This window comes from Festucalex cinctus, chromosome 20 (genome assembly GCF_051991245.1).
Source record: "Festucalex cinctus isolate MCC-2025b chromosome 20, RoL_Fcin_1.0, whole genome shotgun sequence".
Taxonomy (NCBI): domain Eukaryota; kingdom Metazoa; phylum Chordata; class Actinopteri; order Syngnathiformes; family Syngnathidae; genus Festucalex; species Festucalex cinctus.
This window is the reverse complement of record NC_135430.1, coordinates 22,428,515-22,449,113: the sequence shown is the minus strand read 5'-3', so window position 1 is coordinate 22,449,113 and position 20,599 is coordinate 22,428,515. Positions and strand designations below refer to the sequence as shown.

At 28.6% G+C, this 20,599-nt stretch overlaps 1 protein-coding gene across 2 annotated transcripts in view; it reads right to left on the bottom strand.

The window, feature by feature from the left end:
* Positions 1 to 803: 803 nt before the first annotated feature.
* The window catches only part of rdh12l (retinol dehydrogenase 12, like), a 51,337-nt gene continuing 31,541 nt past the window's right edge, over positions 804 to 20,599 (bottom strand). For both annotated transcript variants that reach the window (XM_077508616.1, XM_077508615.1), the window contains exons 5-7: positions 2,643 to 2,852; positions 2,180 to 2,372; positions 804 to 2,095 (exon numbers count right to left, since the gene is read on the bottom strand). In XM_077508616.1, coding sequence (XP_077364742.1) covers positions 1,993 to 2,095; positions 2,180 to 2,372; positions 2,643 to 2,852 — 506 coding nt within the window. In that variant the 3' untranslated portion in view covers positions 804 to 1,992. The remainder of the gene's footprint in view (positions 2,096 to 2,179; positions 2,373 to 2,642; positions 2,853 to 20,599) is intronic.

The window sequence follows — 20,599 nt, the reverse complement described above, 5'->3', positions numbered from 1 at the left end:
TAATTCACAGAGCGTCAATAAACAAAAAAAATAACATCTAAGTCACTGTTGTGCACAAAATGTATCTTTTCAATGACACTTAAATGACCTATTTTCAAATGGTGCTAACTAAAGAACTAAATAAGGTAGAAATACTTTGTTTTTGTTTTTTTTAATGTTCATGTAGTCGTAGCGCACAATATTTCGTTTGCCTTGAAAGATGAGTGAAAATGCTCGAAATCAGCTGCCACTGTTGGGGTTGTTTATTGGATAATGTTTGGCAGTCAAAGAGTGAAGGCGCAGGCACGGTTAAACATACGCTCGCTCAAAACATATGCTAGCATGCTTAAAACATACGCTAGCTAGCGTATGTCAGGGTGACTGCGCAGTCGGCCCCATCATGTTTTTGCTTTTGTACCAAAGTCAAAAAAAAAAAAAAAAGTGCCCAAACCAAAGTGATAAAATGTAATAAGATGACGGCAGAAGAATTTGATGCATCACTTCCTCTTCTGAAATAATCATTTGTGTCACTGAATGCAAGGAAACGACCGGTTCTTGTTTTGTGCTCAGCGTGATACAAAATATTGACTAACGCTGTATTGGTTTTGATCTGACACATGATTGAGTCATAAGCTGCAACACGAGGACACCGAATAACAATTGTTTGATTATGCAACACCAAACAAGCTCTGCACTTATTAATCTCCAAACTTGATATCGCCGCTCATCACGTGCGCCGATGACTTTTTATGACGAGATAAGACCGAGGACGTCGAGTCAGCGCAAATCAAACGGCTGCTCGTTGAAAAATAAGAACAAAAAGATGAGGTGAGCAGAAGACAATTTACTCGTTGTTGAAAACAATTCTCGCAAAAGTCCCAAATGAAAATATCCTTTGGCAAACATGAAACTACGACAATCAATTTGAAACTTGACACATTCAAACTTGAAAGTCATCACGTTGACAGATAATATTCAACTTTTTTTTTTTTCCCCTGTCGTGGCAGCAAAATGCTTTTGTGGTTAAGTATGACAGCATTGTTAGGACGACATAGAAATATGTTTTTAGAGGAGAAAAAAAAACTCACAAATTTGCATGGTTGTTTTTTTTTCCTCGCAAATCTGCCACTTTAGAAAATGGCAAATTTTCCACTTTTTAAAGTGACGGATTTGCGAGAAAAAGTGAGGAGAAATCCACGCAGCCGGAGCGATAATTAATCATTTGAGCTTTGCTTGCTTGTTATGGGACCGTTTCTAAAATGAAAAGGCAGGATGGAGATAGATTCATAAAGTATTGGCGCAAACGCTCAAGTAATACGCTTACCCTCCAAAATTTGGGAGTTTTTTTTTTTTTCTCACAAATCTGCCACTTTATAAACTCGCAAATTTGCAAGTTTTTTTCTCTTCATATTGCCCCCGGCCTCTAAAAAAAAATATATATATATATATATATTTATATGTGGCCCTAATATGCTGTTAAAGGGATACTTGACTTATTTAGACATTTTTGCCAGTCAAACATGAATATTTTGCCTTTAATAAATGTGAAATTTTCATTATTTTTCATGTACAATTTAAAAAGACATTTTGCAACTTACTGTCGACTGAAAATGACATCACAAGGGCTCAGGTAACCAATCACAGCTCAGCTTGTGAATGTCACATGACCCAACCTAGAAAACAGGTGAGCTGGAATTGGCTACCTGAGCCCTTGTGATGTCATTTTCAGTCGACAGCAAGTTGTTCAAGGTACTAATAATTGTACGTAAAAAATCATGAAAGTATCAAATTAATTATAGACATGAACTTTATATTGCTATGATGGACTAAATGGCTAATGGATATTTTATACTAATGATGAGTCAATAAATGCAAGTGTCATTGAAATTGCAGTGAAAAATGCAACAAGTCCTAACTTTTGTTTTTATGAATTGCACAGAGAAGCAGCACACAAGTGAAGTGAAGGAAAGGCGAGTTTGGGATGTCAAAAAAAAGCTGGCAAGGAAATAAACGTCATTCCCAGGTGATGTTGAGCATGCGACAGGTGAGCTCCCACAACTTCTGCGCCAGCTCGTCGTCTTTTCCCGCCGCCGAGCAGTTGGCGGCGGCGCAGTCGCTGCGGCGGAGGAGGAGAAAGAAAAAAAAACGTGAGCCAGCGAATGGCAACCGGCCGGGCCGGCGGGATTTTGCGCCGGCCTACCTGTAGTATCCGCCGCTCTCCTGCTCCAGCGCCGGCTCCACGGCGCAGTAGACGGTGGTGCGCGCGCCCTGCGCCGACGTCTTGGTGAAGGGGCGCACCAGCTTCATCAGGAACTGCTGAGGCGCGTTCATGTGGCGCCACAAGTCCGTCTGCACCACGCCCGGGTGCAGCGAGTACGTCGTCACGCCCGTGCCTGCCGCGCACCAACCGCAAGACGTCAGCTGCGTTCGCCAGCAACAAGTTGCGCAACTTGCAAAAAATACATTCAAAATTGCTTTACTGACACTTTCTGAAGCTTATCCACTTGGTTTGGGGCCGAAAGTTTTGCCGTTCAAGTCTGGCTTAAGGTTAGCAAGTGGTCAGTCAGGCTTTCAAACAATTTCAGGTTTCAAGTCTGTCTGTTCGGGTTTCAAACGAGCGTTTCAGGGTTTTCAAACCCTTTTCCAAAGAGGCCCCAGAATACCTTGCAGGCGTTTGGCGAGGGAGCGCGTGAAGAGCACGTTGGCCAGCTTGCTCTGCGCGTACGCTTTGTTCTTGTCGTACGCGCGCTCGCTGTTGATGTCGTCCAAGTTGATGGAGCCCCAAGAGTGAACCATGGACGACAGCGTCACCACGCGGGCGGGAGACGAGCGCTTCAGCAGATCCAGCAGAAGGTACGTCAGCAGGAAGTGACCTGCGAGGAGACCGACAAAATCGACAAAAGGTGACCGCTTTCAAGGAAAGGGAAAAACGTGCCTCATTTAAAAAAATAATAATAATTTTAAAAAAAACAACAACAAAAGGTGACCACTTGCAAACGAGGCTTTCAAGGAAAAGAAAAAACATGCCTCATTAAAAAAATAAAAATAAAAATAAATGCCTGAGTATACATGGTTGTTTAAAAAAAACAAAAAAAACGCCTTACTATACATGGTCGTTTTTTTAACAAAATAAAAAACGCCTGGTCGTTTTTTTAACAAAATAAACGCCTTACTATACATGGTCGTTTTTTTAACAAAATAAAAAAAACATCTTACTATACATGGTCGTTTTTTTAACAAAATAAAAAACGCCTGGTCGTTTTTTTAACAAAATAAAAAACGCCTTACTATACATGGTCGTTTTTTTAACAAAATAAAAAACGCCTTACTATACATGGTCATTTTTTTTAACAAAATAAAACGCCTTACTATACATGGTCGTTTTTTTAACAAAATAAAAAAACGCCTTACTATACATGGTCGTTTTTTTAACAAAATAAAAACCGCCTGGTCGTTTTTTTAACAAAATAAAAAACGCCTTACTATACATGGTCGTTTTTTTAACAAAATAAAAAACGCCTGGTCGTTTTTTTAACAAAATAAAAAACGCCTTACTATACATGGTCGTATTTTTAACAAAATAAAAAAAACATCTTACTATACATGGTCGTTTTTTTAACAAAATAAAAAACGCCTTACTATACATGGTCGTTTTTTTAACAAAATAAAAAACGCCTTACTATACATGGTCATTTTTTTTAACAAAATAAAACGCCTTACTATACATGGTCTTATTTTTGACAAAATAAAAAAACGCCTTACTATACATGGTCGTTTTTTTAACAAAATAAAAAACGCCTTACTATACATGGTCGTTTTTTTAACAAAATAAAAAACGCCTTACTATACATGGTCGTTTTTTTAACAAAATAAAAAACGCCTTACTATACATGGTCGTTTTTTTTTAAACAAAATAAAACACGCCTTACTATACATGGTCGTTTTTTTAACAAAATAAAACACGCCTTACTATACATGGTCGTTTTTTTAACAAAATAAAACACGCCTTACTATACATGGTCGTTTTTTTTAACAAAATAAAACGCCTTACTATACATGGTCTTATTTTTGACAAAATAAAAAAACGCCTTACTATACATGGTCGTTTTTTTAACAAAATAAAAAAACGCCTTACTATACATGGTCGTTTTTTTAACAAAATAAAAAACGCCTGGTCGTTTTTTTAACAAAATAAAAAACGCCTTACTATACATGGTCGTTTTTTTAACAAAATAAAAAACGCCTGGTCGTTTTTTTAACAAAATAAAAAACGCCTTACTATACATGGTCGTTTTTTTAACAAAATAAAAAAAACATCTTACTATACATGGTCGTTTTTTTAACAAAATAAAAAACGCCTGGTCGTTTTTTTAACAAAATAAAAAACGCCTTACTATACATGGTCATTTTTTTTAACAAAATAAAACGCCTTACTATACATGGTCTTATTTTTGACAAAATAAAAAAACGCCTTACTATACATGGTCGTTTTTTTAACAAAATAAAAAACGCCTGGTCGTTTTTTTAACAAAATAAAAAACGCCTTACTATACATGGTCGTTTTTTTAACAAAATAAAAAACGCCTTACTATACATGGTCGTTTTTTTAACAAAATAAAACACGCCTTACTATACATGGTCGTTTTTTTAACAAAATAAAACACGCCTTACTATACATGGTCGTTTTTTTACAAAAATAAAACGCCTTAGTATACATGGTCGTTTTTTAACAAAATAAAAAACGCCTTACTATACATGGTCGTTTTTTTTAACAAAATAAAAAACGCCTTACTATACATGGTCATTTTTTTAACAAAATAAAAAACGCCTTACTATACATGGTCGTTTTTTTGAAACAAAATAAAAAACGCCTTACTATACATGGTATTTTTTTTTAACAAAATAAAACGCCTTACTATACATGGTCGTTTTTTTTAACAAAATAAAAAACGCCTTACTATACATGGTCGTTTTTTTACAAAAATAAAACGCCTTAGTATACATGGTCGTTTTTTTAACAAAATAAAAAACGCCTTACTATACATGGTCGTTTTTTTTAACAAAATAAAAAACGCCTTACTTTACATGGTCGTTTTTTTTTAACAAAAAAAAAATGCCTTACTATACATGGTCGTTTTTTTAACAAAATAAAAAAAAACATCTGACTATACATGGTCGTTTTTTTAACAAAATAAAAAACGCCTGGTCGTTTTTTTAACAAAATAAAAAATGCCTTACTATACATGGTCGCTTTTTTAACAAAATAAAAAACGCCTTACTATACGTGGTCGTTTTTTTTAACAAAAAAAATGCCTTACTATACATGGTCGTTTTTTTTAACAAAATAAAAGCCTTACTATACATGGTCGTTTTTTTTAACAAAATAAAAACGCCTTACTATACATGGTCGTTTTTTTTAACAAAATAAAAAACGCCTTACTATACTGGTCATTTTTTTTAACAAAATAAAACGCCTTACTATACATGGCCTTTTTTTTGACAAAATAAAAAAACTCCTTACTATACATGGTCGTTTTTTTAACAAAATAAAACGCCTTACTATACATGGTCGTTTTTTTTAACAAAATAAAAAACGCCTTACTTTACATGGTCGTTTTTTTTTAACAAAAAAAAATGCCTTACTATACATGGTCGTTTTTTTTAACAAAATAAAAAAAAACATCTGACTATACATGGTCGTTTTTTTAACAAAATAAAAAACGCCTGGTCGTTTTTTTAACAAAATAAAAAATGCCTTACTATACATGGTCGTTTTTTTTAACAAAATAAAAAACGCCTTACTATACGTGGTCGTTTTTTTTAACAAAAAAAATGCCTTACTATACATGGTCATTTTTTTTAAACAAAATAAAAAAACGCCTTACTATACATGGTCGTTTTTTTTAAACAAAATAAAAAACGCCTTACTATACATGGTCGTTTTTTTACAAAAATAAAACGCCTTAGTATACATGGTCGTTTTTTAACAAAATAAAAAACGCCTTACTATACATGGTCGTTTTTTGAACAAAATAAAAAACGCCTTACTATACATGGTCGTTTTTTTAACAAAATAAAAAACGCCTTACTATACATGGTCGTTTTTTTTAAACAAAATAAAAAAACGCCTTACTATACATGGTCGTTTTTTTTAAACAAAATAAAAAACGCCTTACTATACATGGTCATTTTTTTTAAACAAAATAAAAAAACGCCTTACTATACATGGTCGTTTTTTTTAAACAAAATAAAAAACGCCTTACTATACATGGTCGTTTTTTTACAAAAATAAAACGCCTTAGTATACATGGTCGTTTTTTTTAAACAAAATAAAAAACGCCTTACTATACATGGTCATTTTTTTTAAACAAAATAAAAAAACGCCTTACTATACATGGTCGTTTTTTTTAAACAAAATAAAAAACGCCTTACTATACATGGTCGTTTTTTTACAAAAATAAAACGCCTTAGTATACATGGTCGTTTTTTAACAAAATAAAAAACGCCTTACTATACATGGTCGTTTTTTGAACAAAATAAAAAACGCCTTACTATACATGGTCGTTTTTTTAACAATAAAAAAACGCCTTACTATACATGGTCGTTTTTTGAACAAAATAAAAAACGCCTTACTATACATGGTCGTTTTTTTAACAAAATAAAAAACGCCTTACTATACATGGTCGTTTTTTTTAACAAAATAAAAAACGCCTTACTTTACATGGTCGTTTTTTTTTAACAAAAAAAAATGCCTTACTATACATGGTCGTTTTTTTTAACAAAATAAAAAAAAACATCTGACTATACATGGTCGTTTTTTTAACAAAATAAAAAACGCCTGGTCGTTTTTTTAACAAAATAAAAAATGCCTTACTATACATGGTCGTTTTTTTTAACAAAATAAAAAACGCCTTACTATACATGGTCGTTTTTTTTAACAAAATAAAAACGCCTTACTATACATGGTCGTTTTTTTTAAACAAAATAAAAAAACGCCTTACTATACATGGTCGTTTTTTTTAAACAAAATAAAAAACGCCTTACTATACATGGTCGTTTTTTTACAAAAATAAAACGCCTTAGTATACATGGTCGTTTTTTAACAAAATAAAAAACGCCTTACTATACATGGTCGTTTTTTTTAACAAAATAAAAAACGCCTTACTATACATGGTCATTTTTTTTAACAAAATAAAACGCCTTACTATACATGGTCGTTTTTTTTTTAACAAAATAAAAAACGCCTTACTATACATGGTCGTTTTTTTTAACAAAATAAAAAACGCCTTACTATACATGGTCATTTTTTTTAACAAAATAAAACGCCTTACTATACATGGTCGTTTTTTTTAACAAAATAAACGCCTTACTATACATGGTCGTTTTTTTAACAAAATAAAAAAACGCCTTACTATACATGGTCGTTTTTTTTAACAAAATAAAAAAAGCCTTACTTTACATGGTCGTTTTTTTTAACAAAATAAAATGCCTTACTATACATGGTCGTTTTTTTAACAAAATAAAAAAAACATCTGACTATACATGGTCGTTTTTTTAACACAATAAAAAACGCCTGGTCGTTTTTTTAACAAAATAAAATGCCTTACTATACATGGTCGTTTTTTTTAACACAATAAAAAACGCCTGGTCGTTTTTTTAACAAAATAAAATGCCTTACTATACATGGTCGTTTTTTTTAACAAAAAAAAATGCCTTACTATACATGGTCGTTTTTTTTAACAAAATAAAAGCCTTACTATATATGGTCGTTTTTTTTAACAAAATAAAAACGCCTTACTATACATGGTCGTTTTTTTAACAAAATAAAAACCGCCTTACTATACATGGTCGTTTTTTTAACAAAATAAAAAACGCCTTACTATACATGGTCGTTTTTTTGAAACAAAATAAAAAACGCCTTACTATACATGGTATTTTTTTTTAACAAAATAAAACGCCTTACTATACATGGTCGTTTTTTTTAACAAAATAAAAAACGCCTTACTATACATGGTCGTTTTTTTACAAAAATAAAACGCCTTAGTATACATGGTCGTTTTTTTAACAAAATAAAAAACGCCTTACTATACATGGTCGTTTTTTTTAACAAAATAAAAAACGCCTTACTTTACATGGTCGTTTTTTTTTAACAAAAAAAAATGCCTTACTATACATGGTCGTTTTTTTAACAAAATAAAAAAAAACATCTGACTATACATGGTCGTTTTTTTAACAAAATAAAAAACGCCTGGTCGTTTTTTTAACAAAATAAAAAATGCCTTACTATACATGGTCGCTTTTTTAACAAAATAAAAAACGCCTTACTATACGTGGTCGTTTTTTTTAACAAAAAAAATGCCTTACTATACATGGTCGTTTTTTTTAACAAAATAAAAGCCTTACTATACATGGTCGTTTTTTTTAACAAAATAAAAACGCCTTACTATACATGGTCGTTTTTTTTAACAAAATAAAAAACGCCTTACTATACTGGTCATTTTTTTTAACAAAATAAAACGCCTTACTATACATGGCCTTTTTTTTGACAAAATAAAAAAACTCCTTACTATACATGGTCGTTTTTTTAACAAAATAAAACGCCTTACTATACATGGTCGTTTTTTTTTAACAAAATAAAAAACGCCTTACTTTACATGGTCGTTTTTTTTTAACAAAAAAAAATGCCTTACTATACATGGTCGTTTTTTTTAACAAAATAAAAAAAAACATCTGACTATACATGGTCGTTTTTTTAACAAAATAAAAAACGCCTGGTCGTTTTTTTAACAAAATAAAAAATGCCTTACTATACATGGTCGTTTTTTTTAACAAAATAAAAAACGCCTTACTATACGTGGTCGTTTTTTTTAACAAAAAAAATGCCTTACTATACATGGTCGTTTTTTTTAACAAAATAAAAACGCCTTACTATACATGGTCGTTTTTTTTTAACAAAAAAAAATGCCTTACTATACATGGTCGTTTTTTGAACAAAATAAAAAACGCCTTACTATACATGGTCGTTTTTTTTAACAAAATAAAAAACGCCTTACTTTACATGGTCGTTTTTTTTTAACAAAAAAAAATGCCTTACTATACATGGTCGTTTTTTTTAACAAAATAAAAAAAAACATCTGACTATACATGGTCGTTTTTTTAACAAAATAAAAAACGCCTGGTCGTTTTTTTAACAAAATAAAAAATGCCTTACTATACATGGTCGTTTTTTTTAACAAAATAAAAAACGCCTTACTATACATGGTCGTTTTTTTTAACAAAATAAAAACGCCTTACTATACATGGTCGTTTTTTTTAAACAAAATAAAAAACGCCTTACTTTACATGGTCGTTTTTTTTTAACAAAAAAAAATGCCTTACTATACATGGTCGTTTTTTTTAACAAAATAAAAAAAAACATCTGACTATACATGGTCGTTTTTTTAACAAAATAAAAAACGCCTGGTCGTTTTTTTAACAAAATAAAAAATGCCTTACTATACATGGTCGTTTTTTTTAACAAAATAAAAAACGCCTTACTATACGTGGTCGTTTTTTTTAACAAAAAAAATGCCTTACTATACATGGTCGTTTTTTTTAACAAAATAAAAACGCCTTACTATACATGGTCGTTTTTTTTTAACAAAAAAAAATGCCTTACTATACATGGTCGTTTTTTGAACAAAATAAAAAACGCCTTACTATACATGGTCGTTTTTTTTAACAAAATAAAAAACGCCTTACTTTACATGGTCGTTTTTTTTTAACAAAAAAAAATGCCTTACTATACATGGTCGTTTTTTTTAACAAAATAAAAAAAAACATCTGACTATACATGGTCGTTTTTTTAACAAAATAAAAAACGCCTGGTCGTTTTTTTAACAAAATAAAAAATGCCTTACTATACATGGTCGTTTTTTTTAACAAAATAAAAAACGCCTTACTATACATGGTCGTTTTTTTTAACAAAATAAAAACGCCTTACTATACATGGTCGTTTTTTTTAAACAAAATAAAAAAACGCCTTACTATACATGGTCGTTTTTTTTAAACAAAATAAAAAACGCCTTACTATACATGGTCATTTTTTTTAACAAAATAAAACGCCTTACTATACATGGTCGTTTTTTTTTTAACAAAATAAAAAACGCCTTACTATACATGGTCGTTTTTTTTAACAAAATAAAAAACGCCTTACTATACATGGTCATTTTTTTTAACAAAATAAAACGCCTTACTATACATGGTCGTTTTTTTTAACAAAATAAACGCCTTACTATACATGGTCGTTTTTTTAACAAAATAAAAAAACGCCTTACTATACATGGTCGTTTTTTTTAACAAAATAAAAAAAGCCTTACTTTACATGGTCGTTTTTTTAACAAAATAAAATGCCTTACTATACATGGTCGTTTTTTTAACAAAATAAAAAAAACATCTGACTATACATGGTCGTTTTTTTAACACAATAAAAAACGCCTGGTCGTTTTTTTAACAAAATAAAATGCCTTACTATACATGGTCGTTTTTTTTAACACAATAAAAATTTTTTAACAAAATAAAATGCCTTACTATACATGGTCGTTTTTTTTAACAAAAAAAAATGCCTTACTATACATGGTCGTTTTTTTTAACAAAATAAAAGCCTTACTATACATGGTCGTTTTTTTAACAAAATAAAAACCGCCTTACTATACATGGTCGTTTTTTTAACAAAATAAAAAACGCCTTACTATACATGGTCGTTTTTTTGAAACAAAATAAAAAACGCCTTACTATACATGGTATTTTTTTTTAACAAAATAAAACGCCTTACTATACATGGTCGTTTTTTTTAACAAAATAAAAAACGCCTTACTATACATGGTCGTTTTTTTACAAAAATAAAACGCCTTAGTATACATGGTCGTTTTTTTAACAAAATAAAAAACGCCTTACTATACATGGTCGTTTTTTTTAACAAAATAAAAAACGCCTTACTTTACATGGTCGTTTTTTTTTAACAAAAAAAAATGCCTTACTATACATGGTCGTTTTTTTAACAAAATAAAAAAAAACATCTGACTATACATGGTCGTTTTTTTAACAAAATAAAAAACGCCTGGTCGTTTTTTTAACAAAATAAAAAATGCCTTACTATACATGGTCGCTTTTTTAACAAAATAAAAAACGCCTTACTATACGTGGTCGTTTTTTTTAACAAAAAAAATGCCTTACTATACATGGTCGTTTTTTTTAACAAAATAAAAGCCTTACTATACATGGTCGTTTTTTTTAACAAAATAAAAACGCCTTACTATACATGGTCGTTTTTTTTAACAAAATAAAAAACGCCTTACTATACTGGTCATTTTTTTTAACAAAATAAAACGCCTTACTATACATGGCCTTTTTTTTGACAAAATAAAAAAACGCCTTACTATACATGGTCGTTTTTTTAACAAAATAAAACGCCTTACTATACATGGTCGTTTTTTTTAACAAAATAAAAACGCCTTACTATACATGGTCGTTTCTTTAACAAAATAAAAAACGCCTTACTATACATGGTCGTTTTTTTAACAAAATAAAAAACGCCTGGTCGTTTCTTTAACAAAATAAAAACGCCTTACTATACATGGTCGTTTTTTTTAACAAAATAAAAAACGCCTTACTATACTGGTCATTTTTTTTAACAAAATAAAACGCCTTACTATACATGGTCGTTTTTTTAACAAAATAAAACGCCTTACTATACATGGTCGTTTTTTTTAACAAAATAAAAAACGCCTTACTATACATGGTCGTTTTTTTAACAAAATAAAAAACGCCTTACTATACATGGTCGTTTTTTTAACAAAATAAAAAACGCCTTACTATACATGGTCATTTTTGTGTGTGTGTGTTTTTTTTTTGTTTTTTTTAAATAAAACGCCTTACAACACATGGTCGTTTTTTGTGTGTGTTTTTTTTTTTTTAATAAAACGCCTTACTTTACATGGTCGTTGTTCTTAACAAAATAAAAAAACGCCTTACTATACATGGTCGTTTTTTTTTAACAAAAAAAATGCCTTACTATACATGGTCATTTTTTTTAACAAAATAAAACGCCTTACTATACATGGTCGTTTTTTTTAACAAAATAAAAAACGCCTTACTATACATGGTCGTTTTTTTAACAAAATAAAAAAACGCCTTACTATACATGGTCGTTTTTTTTAACAAAATAAAAAACGCCTTACTTTACATGGTCGTTTTTTTTAACAAAAAAAAAATGCCTTACTATACATGGTCGTTTTTTTAACAAAATAAAAAAAAACATCTGACTATACATGGTCGTTTTTTTAACAAAATAAAAAACGCCTGGTCGTTTTTTTAACAAAATAAAAAACGCCTTACTATACATGGTCGTTTTTTTAACAAAATAAAAAACGCCTTACTATACATGGTCGTTTTTTTAACAAAAAAAAATGCCTTACTATACATGGTCGTTTTTTTTAACAAAAAAAAATGCCTTACTATACATGGTCGTTTTTTTTAACAAAAAAAATGCCTTACTATACATGGTCGTTTTTTTTAACAAAATAAAAAACGCCTTACTATACATGGTCATTTTTTTTAACAAAATAAAACGCCTTACTATACATGGTCGTTTTTTTTTAACAAAATAAAAAACGCCTTACTATACATGGTCGTTTTTTTAACAAAAAAAAATGCCTTACTATACATGGTCGTTTTTTTTTAACAAAAAAAACGCCTTACTATACATGGTCGTTTTTTTTAACAAAATAAAAAACGCCTTACTATACATGGTCATTTTTTTTAACAAAATAAAACGCCTTACTATACATGGTCGTTTTTTTACAAAAATAAAACGCCTTAGTATACATGCTCGTTTTTTAACAAAATAAAAAACGCCTTACTATACATGGTCGTTTTTTTTAACAAAATAAAAAACGCCTTACTATACATGGTCGTTTTTTTTAACAAAATAAAAAACGCCTTACTATACATGGTCGTTTTTTTAACAAAATAAAAAAACGCCTTACTATACATGGTCGTTTTTTTTAACAAAATAAAAAACGCCTTAATTTACATGGTCGTTTTTTTTAACAAAATAAAATGCCTTACTATACATGGTCGTTTTTTTAACAAAATAAAAAAAACATCTGACTATACATGGTCGTTTTTTTAACACAATAAAAAACGCCTGGTCGTTTTTTTAACAAAATAAAATGCCTTACTATACATGGTCGTTTTTTTTAACACAATAAAAAACGCCTGGTCGTTTTTTTAACAAAATAAAATGCCTTACTATACATGGTCGTTTTTTTTAACAAAAAAAAAATGCCTTACTATACATGGTCGTTTTTTTTAACAAAATAAAAGCCTTACTATACATGGTCGTTTTTTTTAACAAAATAAAAACGCCTTACTATACATGGTCGTTTTTTCAACAAAATAAAAAACGCCTTACTTTACATGGTCGTTTTTTTAACAAAATAAAAAACGCCTTACTATACATGGTCGTTTTTTTGAAACAAAATAAAAAACGCCTTACTATACATGGTAATTTTTTTTAACAAAATAAAACGCCTTAGTATACATGGTCGTTTTTTAACAAAATAAAAACGCCTTACTATACATGGTCGTTTTTTTTAACAAAATAAAAAACGCCTTACTATACATGGTCATTTTTTTTAACAAAATAAAACGCCTTACTATACATGGTCGTTTTTTTTAACAAAATAAAAAACGCCTTACTATACATGGTCGTTTTTTTTAACAAAATAAAAAACGCCTTACTATACATGGTCATTTTTTTTAACAAAATAAAACGCCTTACTATACATGGTCGTTTTTTTTAACAAAATAAAAAACGCCTTACTATACATGGTCGTTTTTTTACAAAAATAAAACGCCTTAGTATACATGGTCGTTTTTTAACAAAATAAAAACGCCTTACTATACATGGTCATTTTTTTTTAACAAAATAAAAAACGCCTTACTATACATGGTCGTTTTTTTGAAACAAAATAAAAACGCCTTACTATACATGGTAATTTTTTTTAACAAAATAAAACGCCTTACTATACATGGTCGTTTTTTTTAACAAAATAAAAAACGCCTTACTATACATGGTCGTTTTTTTACAAAAATAAAACGCCTTAGTATACATGGTCGTTTTTTAACAAAATAAAAACGCCTTACTATACATGGTCGTTTTTTTTAACAAAATAAAAAACGCCTTACTATACATGGTCATTTTTTTTAACAAAATAAAACGCCTTACTATACATGGTCGTTTTTTTTAACAAAATAAAAAACGCCTTACTATACATGGTCGTTTTTTTTCACAAAATAAAAAACGCCTTACTATACATGGTCGTTTTTTTAACAAAATAAAAAAAACATCTGACTATACATGGTCGTTTTTTTAACAAAATAAAAAACGCCTGGTCGTTTTTTTAACAAAATAAAAAACGCCTTACTATACATGGTCGTTTTTTTAACAAAATAAAAACGCCTTACTATACATGGTCGTTTTTTTAACAAAAAAAAATGCCTTACTATACGTGGTCGTTTTTTTTAACAAAATAAAAGCCTTAATATACATGGTCGTTTTTTTTAACAAAATAAAAAACGCCTTACTATACATGGTCATTTTTTTTAACAAAATAAAACGCCTTACTATACATGGTCGTTTTTTTTAACAAAATAAAAAACGCCTTACTATACATGGTCATTTTTTTTAACAAAATAAAACGCCTTACTATACATGGTCGTTTTTTTAACAAAATGAAAAACGCCTGGTCGTTTTTTTAACAAAATAAAAAACGCCTTACTATACATGGTCGTTTTTTTAACAAAATAAAAAACGCCTTACTATACATGGTCGTTTTTTTTAACAAAAAAAATGCCTTACTATACATGGTCGTTTTTTTAACAAAATAAAACACGCCTTACTATACATGGTCGTTTTTTTAACAAAATAAAACACACCTTACTATACATGGTCGTTTTTTTAACAAAATAAAAAACGCCTTACTATACATGGTCGTTTTTTTTTAACAAAAAAAATGCCTTACTATACATGGTCGTTTTTTTAACAAAATAAAAAAACGCCTTACTATACATGGTCATTTTTGTGTGTGTGTTTTTTTTTTTTTTTTTTTTTTTTTTAATAAAACGCCTTACAACACATGGTCGGTTTTTTTTGTGTGTGTTTTTTTTCTAATAAAACGCCTTACTATACATGGTGGTTGTTTTTTTACAAAAATAAAACGCCTTAGTATACATGGTCGTTTTTTAACAAAATAAAAAACGCCTTACGATACATGGTCGTTTTTTAACAAAATAAAAAACGCCTTACGATACATGGTCGTTTTTTTAACAAAATAAAAAACGCTTTACTATACATGGTCATTTTTTTTAACAAAATAAAACGCCTTACTATACATGGTCATTTTTTTTAACAAAATAAAACGCCTTACTATACATGGTCGTTTTTTTAACAAAATAAAAAAAACATCTTACTATACATGGTCGTTTTTTTAACAAAATAAAAAAAACATCTTACTATACATGGTCGTTTTTTAACAAAATAAAAAAACGCCTTACTATACATGGTCGTTTTTTTTAACAAAAAAAAAGCCTTACTATACATGGTCGTTTTTTTAACAAAAAAAAAGCCTTACTATACATGGTCGTTTTTTTTGTGTGATTTTTTTAATTTTTATTTTTTTAAATAAAACGCCTTACTATACATGGTCATTTTTGTGTGTGTTGTTTTTTTTAAATAAAACGCCTTACTATACATGGTCGTTTTTTTTTACAAAATAAAAGCCTTAATATACATGGTCGTTTTTTTTAACAAAATAAAAACGCCTTACTATACATGGTCATTTTTTTTAACAAAATAAAAAACGCCTTACTATACATGGTCATTTTTTTTAACAAAATAAAAAACGCCTTACTATACATGGTCGTTTTTTTAACAAAATAAAAAACGCCTTACTATACATGGTCGTTTTTTTAACAAAATAAAAAACGCCTTACTATACATGGTCGTTATTTTTTAACAAAATAAAAAACGCCTTACTATACATGGTCATTTTTTTAAACAAAATAAAACGCCTTACTATACATGGTCGTTTTTTTTTAACAAAAAAAATGCCTTACTATACATAGTCGTTTTTTTAACAAAATAAAAAAAACATCTTACTATACATGGTCGTTTTTTTTAACAAAATAAAAAACACATCTTACTATACATGGTCGTTTTTTTAACAAAATAAAAAAAACATCTTACTATACATGGTCGTTTTTTAACAAAATAAAAAAACGCCTTACTATACATGGTCGTTTTTTTTAACAAAAAAAAAGCCTTACTATACATGGTCGTTTTTTTTAACAAAATAAAAAAACGCCTTACTATACATGGTCGTTTTTTTAACAAAATAAAAAACGCCTTACTATACATGGTCGTTTTTTTAACAAAATAAAAAACGCCTTACTATACATGGTCGTTTTTTTTAACAAAATAAAAAAACGCCTTACTATACATGGTCGTTTTTTTTAACAAAATAAAAAAACGCCTTACTATACATGGTCGTTTTTTTAACAAAATAAAAAACGCCTTACTATACATGGTCGTTTTTTTAACAAAATAAAACACGCCTTACTATACATGGTCGTTTTTTTTAACAAAATAAAAAACGCCTTACTATACATGGTCGTTTTTTTTAACAAAATAAAAAACGCCTTACTTTACATGGTCGTTTTTTTTTAACAAAAAAAAATGCCTTACTATACATGGTCGTTTTTTTTAACAAAATAAAAAAAAACATCTGACTATACATGGTCGTTTTTTTAACAAAATAAAAAACGCCTGGTCGTTTTTTTAACAAAATAAAAAATGCCTTACTATACATGGTCGTTTTTTTTAACAAAATAAAAAACGCCTTACTATACGTGGTCGTTTTTTTTAACAAAAAAAATGCCTTACTATACATGGTCGTTTTTTTTAACAAAATAAAAACGCCTTACTATACATGGTCGTTTTTTTTAAACAAAATAAAAAAACGCCTTACTATACATGGTCGTTTTTTTTAAACAAAATAAAAAACGCCTTACTATACATGGTCGTTTTTTTACAAAAATAAAACGCCTTAGTATACATGGTCGTTTTTTAACAAAATAAAAAACGCCTTACTATACATGGTCATTTTTTTTAACAAAATAAAACGCCTTACTATACATGGTCGTTTTTTTTTTTAACAAAATAAAAAACGCCTTACTATACATGGTCGTTTTTTTTTTTAACAAAATAAAAAACGCCTTACTATACATGGTCATTTTTTTTAACAAAATAAAACGCCTTACTATACATGGTCGTTTTTTTTAACAAAATAAAAAACGCCTTACTATACATGGTCGTTTTTTTAACAAAATAAAAAAACGCCTTACTATACATGGTCGTTTTTTTTAACAAAATAAAAAAAGCCTTACTTTACATGGTCGTTTTTTTTAACAAAATAAAATGCCTTACTATACATGGTCGTTTTTTTAACAAAATAAAAAAAACATCTGACTATACATGGTCGTTTTTTTAACACAATAAAAAACGCCTGGTCGTTTTTTTAACAAAATAAAATGCCTTACTATACATGGTCGTTTTTTTTAACACAATAAAAAACGCCTGGTCGTTTTTTTAACAAAATAAAATGCCTTACTATACATGGTCGTTTTTTTTAACAAAAAAAAATGCCTTACTATACATGGTCGTTTTTTTTAACAAAATAAAAGCCTTACTATACATGGTCGTTTTTTTTAACAAAATAAAAACGCCTTACTATACATGGTCGTTTTTTTAACAAAATAAAAACCGCCTTACTATACATGGTCGTTTTTTTGAAACAAAATAAAAAACGCCTTACTATACATGGTATTTTTTTTTAACAAAATAAAACGCCTTACTATACATGGTCGTTTTTTTTAACAAAATAAAAAATGCCTTACTATACATGGTCGTTTTTTTACAAAAATAAAACGCCTTAGTATACATGGTCGTTTTTTTAACAAAATAAAAAACGCCTTACTATACATGGTCGTTTTTTTTAACAAAATAAAAAACGCCTTACTTTACATGGTCGTTTTTTTTTAACAAAAAAAAATGCCTTACTATACATGGTCGTTTTTTTAACAAAATAAAAAACGCCTGGTCGTTTTTTTAACAAAATAAAAAATGCCTTACTATACATGGTCGTTTTTTTTTAACAAAATAAAAAACGCCTTACTATACGTGGTCGTTTTTTTTAACAAAAAAAATGCCTTACTATACATGGTCGTTTTTTTTAACAAAATAAAAACGCCTTACTATACATGGTCGTTTTTTTTAACAAAATAAAAAAAGCCTTACTTTACATGGTCGTTTTTTTTAACAAAATAAAATGCCTTACTATACATGGTCGTTTTTTTAACACAATAAAAAACGCCTGGTCGTTTTTTTAACAAAATAAAATGCCTTACTATACATGGTCGTTTTTTTTAACACAATAAAAAACGCCTGGTCGTTTTTTTAACAAAATAAAATGCCTTACTATACATGGTCGTTTTTTTTAACAAAAAAAAATGCCTTACTATACATGGTCGTTTTTTTTAACAAAATAAAAGCCTTACTATACATGGTCGTTTTTTTTAACAAAATAAAAACGCCTTACTATACATGGTCGTTTTTTTAACAAAATAAAAACCGCCTTACTATACATGGTCGTTTTTTTAACAAAATAAAAAACGCCTTACTATACATGGTCGTTTTTTTGAAACAAAATAAAAAACGCCTTACTATACATGGTCGTTTTTTTTAACAAAATAAAAAACGCCTTACTATACATGGTCGTTTTTTTACAAAAATAAAACGCCTTAGTATACATGGTCGTTTTTTTAACAAAATAAAAAACGCCTTACTATACATGGTCGTTTTTTTTAACAAAATAAAAAACGCCTTACTTTACATGGTCGTTTTTTTTTAACAAAAAAAAATGCCTTACTATACATGGTCGTTTTTTTAACAAAATAAAAAAAAACATCTGACTATACATGGTCGTTTTTTTAACAAAATAAAAAACGCCTGGTCGTTTTTTTAACAAAATAAAAAATGCCTTACTATACATGGTCGCTTTTTTAACAAAACAAAAAACGCCTTACTATACGTGGTCGTTTTTTTTAACAAAAAAAATGCCTTACTATACATGGTCGTTTTTTTTAACAAAATAAAAGCCTTACTATACATGGTCGTTTTTTTTAACAAAATAAAAACGCCTTACTATACATGGTCGTTTTTTTTAACAAAATAAAAAACGCCTTACTATACATGGCCTTCTTTTTGACAAAATAAAAAAACGCCTTACTATACATGGTCGTTTTTTTAACAAAATAAAACGCCTTACTATACATGGTCGTTTTTTTTAACAAAATAAAAACGCCTTACTATACATGGTCGTTTCTTTAACAAAATAAAAAACGCCTTACTATACATGGTCGTTTTTTTAACAAAATAAAAAACGCCTGGTCGTTTCTTTAACAAAATAAAAAACGCCTTACTATACATGGTCGTTTTTTTAACAAAATAAAAAACGCCTTACTATACATGGTCGTTTTTTTAACAAAATAAAAAACGCCTTACTATACATGGTCGTTTTTTTTAACAAAAAAAAAAACGCCTTACTATACATGGTCGTTTTTGTGTGTGTGTGTTTTTTTTTTGTTTTTTTTAAATAAAACGCCTTACAACACATGGTCGTTTTTTGTGTGTGTTTTTTTTTTTTTAATAAAACGCCTCACTTTACATGGTCGTTGTTTTTAACAAAATAAAAAACGCCTTACTATACATGGTCATTTTTTTTAACAAAATAAAACGCCTTACTATACATGGTCGTTTTTTTTAACAAAATAAAAAACGCCTTACTATACATGGTCGTTTTTTTAACAAAATAAAAAAACGCCTTACTATACATGGTCGTTTTTTTTAACAAAATAAAAAACGCCTTACTTTACATGGTCGTTTTTTTTAACAAAAAAAAATGCCTTACTATACATGGTCGTTTTTTTAACAAAATAAAAAAAAACATCTGACTATACATGGTCGTTTTTTTAACAAAATAAAAAACGCCTGGTCGTTTTTTTAACAAAATAAAAAACGCCTTACTATACATGGTCTTTTTTTTAACAAAATAAAAAACGCCTTACTATACATGGTCGTTTTTTTAACAAAAAAAAATGCCTTACTATACATGGTCGTTTTTTTTAACAAAAAAAAATGCCTTACTATACATGGTCGTTTTTTTTAACAAAAAAAATGCCTTACTATACATGGTCGTTTTTTTTAACAAAATAAAAAACGCCTTACTATACATGGTCATTTTTTTTAACAAAATAAAACGCCTTACTATACATGGTCGTTTTTTTTTAACAAAATAAAAAACGCCTTACTATACATGGTCGTTTTTTTAACAAAAAAAAATGCCTTACTATACATGGTCGTTTTTTTTTAACAAAATAAAAAACGCCTTACTATACATGGTATTTTTTTTTAACAAAATAAAACGCCTTACTATACATGGTCGTTTTTTTTAACAAAATA